Source organism: Bufo gargarizans, unplaced genomic scaffold (assembly GCF_014858855.1).
Source record: "Bufo gargarizans isolate SCDJY-AF-19 unplaced genomic scaffold, ASM1485885v1 original_scaffold_882_pilon, whole genome shotgun sequence".
NCBI lineage: Eukaryota > Metazoa > Chordata > Amphibia > Anura > Bufonidae > Bufo > Bufo gargarizans.
Genome location: NW_025334741.1, coordinates 76451 through 88602, shown reverse-complemented (window position 1 = coordinate 88602; position 12152 = coordinate 76451). Strand labels below are relative to the sequence as shown.

The 12152-nt window shown below is 45.2% G+C and overlaps 1 protein-coding gene across 1 annotated transcript in view; it reads left to right on the top strand.

Moving 5' to 3' along the window:
* Positions 1-1220: 1220 nt before the first annotated feature.
* Positions 1221-12152, top strand: part of LOC122924165 (DNA-binding protein RFX7-like) — a gene marked incomplete at its 3' end in the record, with an annotated part of 87377 nt that continues 76445 nt past the window's right edge. The window contains exon 1 of the mRNA XM_044275103.1: positions 1221-1793. Within this exon, the coding sequence (XP_044131038.1) occupies positions 1642-1793 (152 nt within the window). The remainder of the gene's footprint in view (positions 1794-12152) is intronic.

The window sequence follows — 12152 nt, the reverse complement described above, 5'->3', positions numbered from 1 at the left end:
CCGTGGGCCAGCCGCATGCGGATCGCGGACCCATTCTATCTTTTTGCGGAACGGAACCTCACGAAAGCTCTCCGTAGTGCTTCCGTTCCGTGGTTCCGTTCTGCACTACATCTCCGGATTTGCAGACCCATTCAAGTGAATGGGTCTGCATCCATGATGCGGAATGCACACAGCCTGTGCCCCGTGTATTGCGGACCCGCCATATGCGGGCCGAAATACGGCCACAGGGGACACACGGTCATGTGCAAGAGGCCTTCAAGTTGGGTGTGGAGCAGGCAGAAGGAGTTGTGTCTGAGAACTGAGTGGAGAAGTCTATGAAAAAGGCTGATTTAGTATACTAATTGAAGAAGAAAAAATAACGCACCCAGATAGAAATGTCAGATTTCTGCAAAACTTGTCATGCATATATGTCTCAGGCAGATAGGTAAATAATTACAGGTGTGGTCTGATAAAACACTGGCTCTTGCCACAAGAGGGCGTAAAAGTGCTTCTCCTGCTGCCCTATAAAAATGCTCTCAGGGGCTACTTTTGGGTAGTGTACTTGAATATGACTGAGCTCCACATAGGTCACATGACTGATGAACGTGACATCAATAGCCTAGGAAGAGGCTCATCTGAACACTAGAGCCTCTTCAAACAGCTGATGGGTGGGGATCCTGAGAGTCAGACCCCCATGGATCTGATATCCATGCCCTATTCTGACGAGACCTTTAATTGAGTATATGACCCCTCGTGACCTCCAGGTATAGCATAATTGACATAAATCGTCACACTGAATGTACACACGGACAGACTTGGGATCTGTATCCCACGGATGTATAAACATTAGGGATGAATGCAAGTGGACAAGGGGCCTTAAAATGTCCTAACTCTAGGGCAGGCAGAGTTAGCAGTCACACCCAGGCCCATCAGCCCTCTGCCACATGAGGGAACATCTGGTATCAGGGATTCTGCCATCAAATCTATAAGTATGTGTGGTATTATTATTATTCCATGGAGCTGTACATCTGAGGGGGTATACATGGTATAAAACAAGTACAATGAGTAGATATATATTTTTGTAAGGTAGGTTATTCCATTTCCTTAAGATTTTATAAAATGTAGAAATGTCTAAGCATGTGGCCAGCACACTGCCGGTAATGATGGAGGTTTCATGTCAGTGCGGCATGATGTGTGTAGTAGTTGTCAGGAGCAGTGCGCCTGCGCAGTCCGGGCGCAGCCTCCGCTCCTCTCCAGTGAGCGCCGTGCGGGCTGCTGGCGGCTGCGGTGGGACCAGGTGTTGGATTTAGCCGGAGCGCTGCTGTGAAGGGGCAGTTCTGCCTTCTGTACCTTAATGCCCCCGTCCCCAGCTGCCCTCCTTGCCAGCTCCCATCCTGCTACTAGCACCTAGCCCTATCCCCTCCCCGTCCTCCTGCCTTACCATGCCCCTCACTCCGCTCCACGCCGCTGTACGGCACTAGCTGTCCTCCCTCCACCCCTCCCCGACCGAGCTGCCCCCGTCATGTCCCTCCAGCAAAGGGAGGCGATCTACTCGAGGTCGGGGTAAAGGCCTAGTCTGCAGAGCTCCTTCCGTCCTCCTGCTTCACCCCTCCCCGCTGCCTCACACACTTACACACACCGAGCCCAGCATCAGCAATCATCATGGCAGAGGAGCAACAACAACAACAAGCGGCGAAGAAGCAGCGGCCCGAGCAGCCTCAGCTGCCCTCCTCTTCTCCACTGCCAACCCTGGTGACAGGACTGCAAGGGACAGAGGCCAATGCACTGCAACAGAAGATCAAGAACTCCATCTGGTGAGCACCATTCATTCATCTACCATTTTACTTCTCTGCTCCTCACATTTCTTCATCTGGTACATGCAACTGACTTGTGCAGCAATGTCATCAACAACATACATGTGTGGTGCAGTGATGTCATCGACAACATACCTGTGTGGTGCAGTGATGTCATCAGCTCCAGGTATATGTCATCAACAAAATACCTGTGCGGTGCAGTGATGTCATCAACAAAATACCTGTGCGGTGCAGTGATGTCATCAACAAAATACCTGTGCGGTGCTCTGATGTCATCAGCAACATATCTGTGCGGTGCTCTGATGTCATCAACAACATACCTGTGTGGTGCTCTGATGTCATCAACAACATACCTGTGCGGTGCAGTGATGTCATCAACAACATACATATGTGGTGCTCTGATGTCATCAACTCTCATGTCAATACATGTATAAAATGGTGATACATAGCATGTCATTATATATATGGGTGTGCTTGCTCATGTATGGTGCACCCCCACATGCGTACATATGCATATATGTTTGCTACACACATTTATATACATAATGATGTTCTGTATACATATGATACAAAAACATGATTACTGTATGTATGCCATCACAAATAAGCACCAATGCTCTGCGCATACTTTATCTCATACATGTATCTATAGCAGGTGTGCACAACCTGCGGCCCCGGGGGCCACATGCGGCCCTTGATACCATTCTATGCGGCCCCCAACCAGACATGTATGTCTATGTCTTGTGGCTACTCTCATATAATTTTCATGTTTCTCCCACTAGATGGGAATACTAGAAATGCAATCAGACAATTATAGTATATACTGTATATATGTACATAAATTACAGTATTTCAGTTGTTAATACCCTTTTAAATTTTATTTTCAGCCCTTGTCGTTGTTTCAGTTTGACAACGTGGCCCCCAAGCAGAAAATGTTGTGCAACCCTCATCTATAGTTTCTTACACATAGATATTTCATGTCACTTGTACATACATATGACATGTACTAATGTTCTCTATACATTGGGTCACAACCACCATTGTCCTCTCATACATGTGAACTTTAGGTGGGCCTGCATCAGTTTCCTCATCATACATGTATACATTAGGTAACCTGCACTAGTGCCCTCTCATACACGTGTACATTAGGTGGGCCTGCATCAGTTTCCTCATCATACATGTGAACTTTAGGTGGGCCTGCATCAGTTTCCTCCTGATACATTAGGTAACCTGCACTAGTGCCCTCTCATGCACGTGTAGATTAGGTGGGTCTGCATTCGTTTCCTCATCATACATGTATACATTAGGTAACCTGCACTAGTGCCCTCTCATACACGTGTACATTAGGTGGGTCTGCATCAGTTTCCTCATCATACATGTGAACTTTAGGTGGACCTGCATCAGTTTCCTCATCATACATTAGGTAACCTGCACTAGTGCCCTCTCATACACGTGTACATTAGGTGGGTCTGCATCAGTTTCCTCATCATACATGTATACATTAGGTGGGTCTGCATCAGTTTCCTCATCATACATGTATACATTAGGTGGGTCTGCATCAGTTTCCTCATCATACATGTATACATTAGGTGACTTGAACTGGTGTCCTCATTCATGCATGCATTAAGTGACATGCACCAATGTGCTCTCATACAGTATGTAAATATCATGTGACCTGCATTGGCATCCTTCATACATGCAAAGGACATATGACCTGCATTTATATCCTCTTATACATGTATAGATTAGTTGACCTACATGGTGTTCTCATACATGTGCACATTAGGTGACCTCTACTAGTATCCTCATACATGTATACATTGGGTGACATGCTACAGTGTCTTCTCATACATGTAAATACCATGTGACTTGCATTGCCACCCTCTCAAACATGCAAAGGCCATGTGATCTGTATTTGTATCCTCTCATACATGTACATATTAGGTGACATGCTCCAGTGTCCTCTCCTACATGTATACATTAGGTGACATGTTCCAGTGTCCTCTCATACATGTATACATTAGGTAACATGCTCCAGTGTCCTCTCATACATGTATACATTAGGTGACATGTTTCAGTGTCCTCTCATACATGTATAAATTAGGTAACATGCTCCAGTGTCCTCTCATACATGTATACATTAGGTGACATGTTTCAGTTTCCTCATCATACATGTATAAATTAGGTGACCTGAACTGGTGTCCTCATTCATGCATGCATTAAGTGACATGCACCAATGTGCTCTCATACAGTATGTAAATATCATGTGACCTGCATTGGCATCCTTCATACATGCAAAGGACATATGACTTGCATTTATGTCCTCTTATACCTGTATAGATTAGTTGACCTACATGGTGTTCTCATACATGTGCACATTAGGTGACCTCTACTAGTATCCTCATACATCTATACATTAGGTGACATGCTACAGTGTCTTCTCATACATGTAAATATCATGTGACTTGCATTGGCACCCTCTCAAACATGCAAAGGCCATGTGATCTGTATTTGTGTCCTCTCATACATGTACATACTAGGTGACATGCTCCAGTGTCCTCTCGTACATGTATATATTAGATGACCTGCTCCAGTGTCCTCTCATACATGTACACATTAGGTGACATGCTCCAGTGTCCTCTCATACATGTACACATTAGGTGACATGCTCCAGTGTCCTCTCATACATGTACACATTAGGTGACATGCTCCAGTGTCCTCTCATACATGTACACATTAGGTGACATGCTCCAGTGTCCTCTCATACATGTACACATTAGGTGACATGCTCCAGTGTCCTCTCATACATGTACACATTAGGTGACATGCTCCAGTGTCCTCTCATACATGTACACATTAGGTGACATGCTCCAGTGTCCTCTCATACATGTACACATTAGGTGACATGCTCCAGTGTCCTCTCATACATGTACACATTAGGTGACATGCTCCAGTGTCCTCTCATACATGTACACATTAGGTGACATGCTCCAGTGTCCTCTCATACATGTACACATTAGGTGACATGCTCCAGTGTCCTCTCATACATGTATACATTAGGTGACATGCTCCAGTGTCCTCTCAAACATGTACACATTAGGTGACATGCTCCAGTGTCTTCTCATACATGTATATATTAGGTGACATGCTCCAGTGTCCTTTCATACATGTATACATTAGGTGACATGCTCCAGTGTCCTTTCATACATGTATACATTAGGTGACATGCTCCAGTGTCCTCTCATACATGTACACATTAGGTGACATGCTCCAGTGTCCTCTCATACATGTACACATTAGGTGACATGCTCCAGTGTCTTCTCATACATGTATACATTAGGTGACATGCTCCAGTGTCTTCTCATACATGTATACATTAGGTGACATGCTCCAGTGTCTTCTCATACATGTATACATTAGGTGACATGCTCCAGTGTCTTCTCATACATGTATACATTAGGTGACATGCTCCAGTGTCTTCTCATACATGTATATATTAGGTGACATGCTCCAGTGTCCTCTCATACATGTACACATTAGGTGACATGCTCCAGTGTCCTCTCATACATGTACACATTAGGTGACATGCTCCAGTGTCCTCTCATACATGTACACATTAGGTGACATGCTCCAGTGTCCTCTCATACATGTACACATTAGGTGACATGCTCCAGTGTCCTCTCATACATGTATACATTAGGTGACATGCTCCAGTGTCCTCTCAAACATGTACACATTAGGTGACATGCTCCAGTGTCTTCTCATACATGTATATATTAGGTGACATGCTCCAGTGTCCTTTCATACATGTATACATTAGGTGACATGCTCCAGTGTCCTTTCATACATGTATACATTAGGTGACATGCTCCAGTGTCCTCTCATACATGTACACATTAGGTGACATGCTCCAGTGTCCTCTCATACATGTACACATTAGGTGACATGCTCCAGTGTCTTCTCATACATGTACACATTAGGTGACATGCTCCAGTGTCCTCTCATACATGTACACATTAGGTGACATGCTCCAGTGTCTTCTCATACATGTATACATTAGGTGACATGCTCCAGTGTCTTCTCATACATGTATATATTAGGTGACATGCTCCAGTGTCCTTTCATACATGTATACATTAGGTGACATGCTCCAGTGTCCTTTCATACATGTATACATTAGGTGACATGCTCCAGTGTCCTCTCATACATGTACACATTAGGTGACATGCTCCAGTGTCCTCTCATACATGTACACATTAGGTGACATGCTCCAGTGTCTTCTCATACATGTATACATTAGGTGACATGCTCCAGTGTCTTCTCATACATGTATACATTAGGTGACATGCTCCAGTGTCTTCTCATACATGTATACATTAGGTGACATGCTCCAGTGTCTTCTCATACATGTATACATTAGGTGACATGCTCCAGTGTCTTCTCATACATGTATATATTAGGTGACATGCTCCAGTGTCCTCTCATACATGTACACATTAGGTGACATGCTCCAGTGTCCTCTCATACATGTACACATTAGGTGACATGCTCCAGTGTCCTCTCATACATGTACACATTAGGTGACATGCTCCAGTGTCCTCTCATACATGTACACATTAGGTGACATGCTCCAGTGTCCTCTCAAACATGTACACATTAGGTGACATGCTCCAGTGTCTTCTCATACATGTATATATTAGGTGACATGCTCCAGTGTCCTTTCATACATGTATACATTAGGTGACATGCTCCAGTGTCCTTTCATACATGTATACATTAGGTGACATGCTCCAGTGTCCTCTCATACATGTACACATTAGGTGACATGCTCCAGTGTCCTCTCATACATGTACACATTAGGTGACATGCTCCAGTGTCTTCTCATACATGTACACATTAGGTGACATGCTCCAGTGTCCTCTCATACATGTACACATTAGGTGACATGCTCCAGTGTCTTCTCATACATGTATACATTAGGTGACATGCTCCAGTGTCTTCTCATACATGTATACATTAGGTGACATGCTCCAGTGTCTTCTCATACATGTATACATTAGGTGACATGCTCCAGTGTCTTCTCATACATGTATATATTAGGTGACATGCTCCAGTGTCTTCTCATACATGTACATATCATGTGACCTGCATTGGCGTCCTCTGATACATGTAAGGGTCACGTGACCTTCCTTTGAGCCCTCTCATACATGTACACGTCACGTGATGGCGCTTGCTTGTCCCTGAGCAGACATTGTCGGTGTGCAGCCTGGTGCAGTGTAAAAATAGAGGTTGGTAGTGGCAGCTCTGGATGTTTTATATGAGGAGGGGGGAGGGGCGGGCAGGGGAGATCTTTATTTTGTAGCTGGGAGGGTGCCTGGTCTCCTCCATGCACACAGTGTGTACAATGCCCTCTCCCTGCTAGAATGGTTGTGCCCATGCCTCTCCTCGAGGATGAGCTATTTCTACAAGAATAAAAGGTGGTCAGATGTGGTCTCCTCCGCTGAATGGCTGGCTGCTGTTTTTTTCCAGTATCAGGTCACTAGACTGATGCATTGTGGGAGTGTCTGATACTGACGGATAAAAATCCCACCTGTTTAGATGGGATTGGCACGATCTGCACCCGTGCCCTGCACATCATGTTTCTTCATGATGAATGGGGCTCATGAAGCCGGAATATAGAGATGTGGTTGTTTTTTCCCCTCCGCTGCACTGGGTTGGGGAGAAATGGTGGACACTGGCTTCTTACATTCCCCTGCAGCTGGTATCATGTCATATTCCCGACAAAATGGCTACGGCGTGCAGCCCTTGACTTAATACATCCCTGCATCCTAGCAGGTTTTCCAAGCTGTCCGCTGATCCAGGACCATTGTGTGTAATGGAAACATGCTAGATTTCTTGCAGGCACTCACTATTGTGCCAGTAACAGACCTATGCATTGTGTGCGGTGCCAGCCGTGCGGCACGGGGCAGTCACTGCAGATCTGCTCCCACCAGCTTTTCATGATGGAGGTGTTTGTATGCGAAGAATAAATTCGTAGCCTGCATTTTTAGTAGGCTGGAAATAAGGAGGGGGGGGGGCTCTGTTCATGGAAGCGAACGGGTTAAACCCATGTTGACAAGATTAGTGGTGATGGGAGGACTTGATCCCGTGACCTTGTAGATTCAAGTGCAACGGCTCTTAACACCAGATCACACGCCCGCACCCATTTAATAATTAATAACCATAATCTGGCCGGGCTGCGTAGCTCTTGTCGCTCGCCGTGGTGTGATGTGCAGTCTGCAGCCTTCTAACGTAATAAAGGCACATTCACTTGGATGTCACCAAATTGGCGTGACAAATAGCAATTGTTGTACTCTGTGTTTTGGTAGCTCGCCTCCGCACCACTGTGACTGATTCCAGCTATGTCAAGGTCATATAAGGTGCATGCAATGAAGAACACATGTTGTCCTGAGAGGTTCCCACCAAGAGCTGGCTTCTGGAGAGCATGCTGTGTGTGCGCGCACTTTAGGATATTCCACCAAACCTTCTATTTTTAAGCTTGGAGGTGTCAGATTGTTGGGGTTTGTCTTCATTTTTGCAGTCTTTTGGTCTGTTTCCACAGGTAGTCGGCTGAATATTGATGGTGGTGCTATAAGTGCTTATAAGACGAGCATCACACACAATGATTTTGATTACTTATGTGATTCCAGCCTAAGGTGCTCATGCACACTGCTATATTTTCTATCTGTGTCCGTTCCGTTTTTTATTGCAGCCCGTATGCGGAACCAGTCACTTCAATGGGTCCGCAAAAAAAACAAAATGCTCTGTGTGCATTGTGTTTCTGTTGGTCCGCAAAACTGTTCCGCAAAAAAATAAAACATGTCCTATTCTTGTCCGTTTTGTAGACCAGGAAATGCATTGTTACAATGAATCCGCAAAATAAAACGGATGCAGCATGGATGTGACACGGATGTTATTATTATTATTTTTTTTTTTGATTTGTGTTTTGTGAACCGCAAAATACATACGGTCATGTGCATGAGCCCTAAGGCTACTTACGGGTCACACAGCGCACATATCCATTGACTGGATATCTGCAGACCATATATATTGATGACCTATCATCGGGACAACAGGCAGTGTAATGAGCAGGAAGCAGCGCTCGCCTGAAGCGCTGCCTCCTCTTAAAACAGCTGATCGGCGGGGCCAAACAGATATTGATGACCAATCCCGACGACAGGTCATCAGCTTATTAGCGGGGTTGTCAGACCCCCGCCAACCAGATATTGATGACCTATCCTGACGACAGGTCATCAGTAGGGATGAGTGAATCAGCTTTGTTTTTTTTACAGTAATAATTTAGTAATAATTCACTAAGTTATTACACAAAGTCTTCACAACCCCTTTTAGGGTCCATTCACACGTCCGCAAGTGTTTTGCAGTCCGCAAAACGGACACCAGCGGACCGCACATGTCAGAGGCTGTGGAGTCAGAGTCGAGGAGTCGGAGGCAATTTTGGGTACCTGGAGTCGGCAAAAAATGAACCGATTCCGACTCCTACTAGATTTAAATTGGAATAAAATAAAAAAAGCAAGTTTAAATGTCCCAATTCACAAAAAGTTATAATTAATTACCGTATTTTTCGCCCTATAAGACGCACCTAGGTTTTTGAGGAGGAAAATAAGAAAAAATATATTTTGAACCAAAAGGTGTGCTTTTGGTGGGTTTTGAACTAATGGGGGCATCTGTGGATGGCACTGTTATGGGGGCATCTGTGGATGGCACTGTTATGGGGGCATCTGTGGATGGCACATATATAGCATCTTATCTTATGTGTCATCCACAGATCCCCCCCCCCCATAAGTGTCCCTGTGTAGTGAATGGGGGCCGACATCTGTTTCTGTAATGGCAGCGGGCCGGGTCCTTGCTTCATTCCTAAAGTGGGCGGAGCAGGCGCGTGACGTAGTGAGCTACACTACGAGGGCCCACCCGGCCTCCTGACTGCCAATAAGTTAGTAGTAAGTAGTACAGCGCTAGATTTAAAGGGCTTCTGTCACCCCATTAAACCGTTTTTTTTTTCTTTACTAATAATCCCTACACTGCGATCTCAACATACATAAGCTAATTAATGATTTTCGTTCAGTAGAATTCTTTAAAAATCGATTTTTGAAATATGTAAATTACCTTGCTACCAGCAAGTAGGGCGGCTACTTGCTGGTAGCAGCCGCATCCTCCGATGGTAATGACCCCCCCTCTGCTTGTTGATTGACAGGGCCAGCGGACGGGATCTTTCTCTGCTGGCCCTGCCTGTTTTGATTCAATATCTTGCGCCTGCGCCGCGGCCGTACCTCTCTTCAATCTGCGCAGGCGCACTGAGAGGCGGCCACTCGCTTGGCCGCTCGCTCCTCAATGCGCCTGCACCGGGTGTAGATGTGACGTCATCGGCGCAGGCGCATTGAGGATGGAGCGGCCGAGCGAGTGGCCGCCTCTCAGTGCGCCTGCGCAGATTGAAGAGAGGTACGGCTGCGGCGCAGGCGCCAGATATTGAATCAAAACAGGCAGGGCCAGCAGAGAAAGATCCCGTCCGCTGGCCCTGTCAATCAACAAGCAGAGGGGGCGTCATTACCATCGGAGGATGCGGCTGCTACCAGCAAGTAGCCGCCCTACTTGCTGGTAGCAAGGTAATTTACATATTTCAAAAATCGATTTTTAACAAATTCTACTGAACGAAAATCATTAATTAGCTTATGTATGATGAGATCGCAGTGTAGGGATTATTACTAAAGAAAAAAAAAAAAAAAACGGTTTAATGGGGTGACAGAAGCCCTTTAAGATTGGAATACTTTAACAATACCCACAAGTTAGATATGATTACCGTATACTACAGTGAGCGGGGCCCGGTGTAGTAGAATACAATGACAACTACATTACAGAAACAGATGCTGTCCCCCAGCCCCTCCTTCCTCTCAGCCTATTCACCGGACGGTCGCAGCATTCGCCCCATAAGACGCACTGCTATTTTTCCCCCACTTTAGCGAAAAATACGGTACTTCTCTACTGTAAGAATAAAGGCCAATGCATGCAGTGCTTCACGTTACCGCAAAACGAACACATTAAGTGACCGTGAAGAAGCATGCTTTTCATATGCTTTACTATATAAAACGCAACACTCAGATGAGGAGTGGCAATACTTATACTTTCCATTGTGTTGTGTTCCGCTGTTACAGGGAACGCAACGCCCATGGTTAACCTAGCCTCTCACTGATAACCGATTAAGTAAATATGTTTTTTGCCGGACTAGACACTTGTATAAGTGAAGGGAATGGATAGTCAATAGCTCAAGACTGAAGCTGTAAACCATTTGAAAAACTGCTGTCATTCAGCTAAGGTTACGTCTACACGACGACATTTGTCGCGCGACAGATAGGGCACAACTACACTGCAACATTTGTAGCGCAACGTTTTGTTGCACCAATGTCGCGCGACAATTTTTATAATGGCAGTCTATGGTGTCGCACTTCAACACGCAACATACTGCAACGCAACAATTGCAGAAAAATCCATCTCGAATTGATTTTCTGCAACTGTTGCGTCGCAGTCGCAGTATGTTGCAGTGCGACACCATAGACTGCCATTATAAAAATTGTCGCGCAACATTAGTGCAACATAATGTCGCGCGACAAATGTCGTCCTGTAGACGTAGCCTAAGACTATAAAAACTTGTAAACTCAGATCGTTAGCTTAAACTTTAAACATGACTATGGGATTCTTCTAGGGAAATCATGTTTTAAAATAAATGCCCCTTCCTGGATCCCCCCACTGCCCTGTCTTCAGCAGAAGATCAGCACACAAAGGAGAAGGCAGCTGCTTCCTAGCCAGTAGTTCTGTGGTAATGACATGTATGTTGCCTTTCTTTCCTTCAAGGAATGTATAAAATGCATTTGCATATTAAATACAGAGGAGTCGGAGTCGGAAGTACCAAAAACGGAGGAGTTGGAGTCGGAGCATTTATCTACCGACTCCACAGTCCTGCATCTCAGGAACAAGAATAGGACATGTTCTATTTTTTTGCGGAACAGAAGTGCAGATGCGGATAGCACACTCTGTGCTTTCAGCATCTTTTCCGGCCACATTGAAAATGAATGGGTCCGTACCCGTTCCGCAAAATTCGGCGTTTCGCTGACCCATTCATGCAGACGTGTAAATGGACCCTTAATGAGTGCTCACAGATCAGTGGTTTTCTACAACACCACAGAAGTACGCCCTATGTTTGTCTGATTACAGATCCCTCACGCATATTTAAATCTATGGGTCCATGAAAACCACAGACACAACATTGATGCTAGAATATGCCCTGGAAATTAATTTTCAGCCTATCAT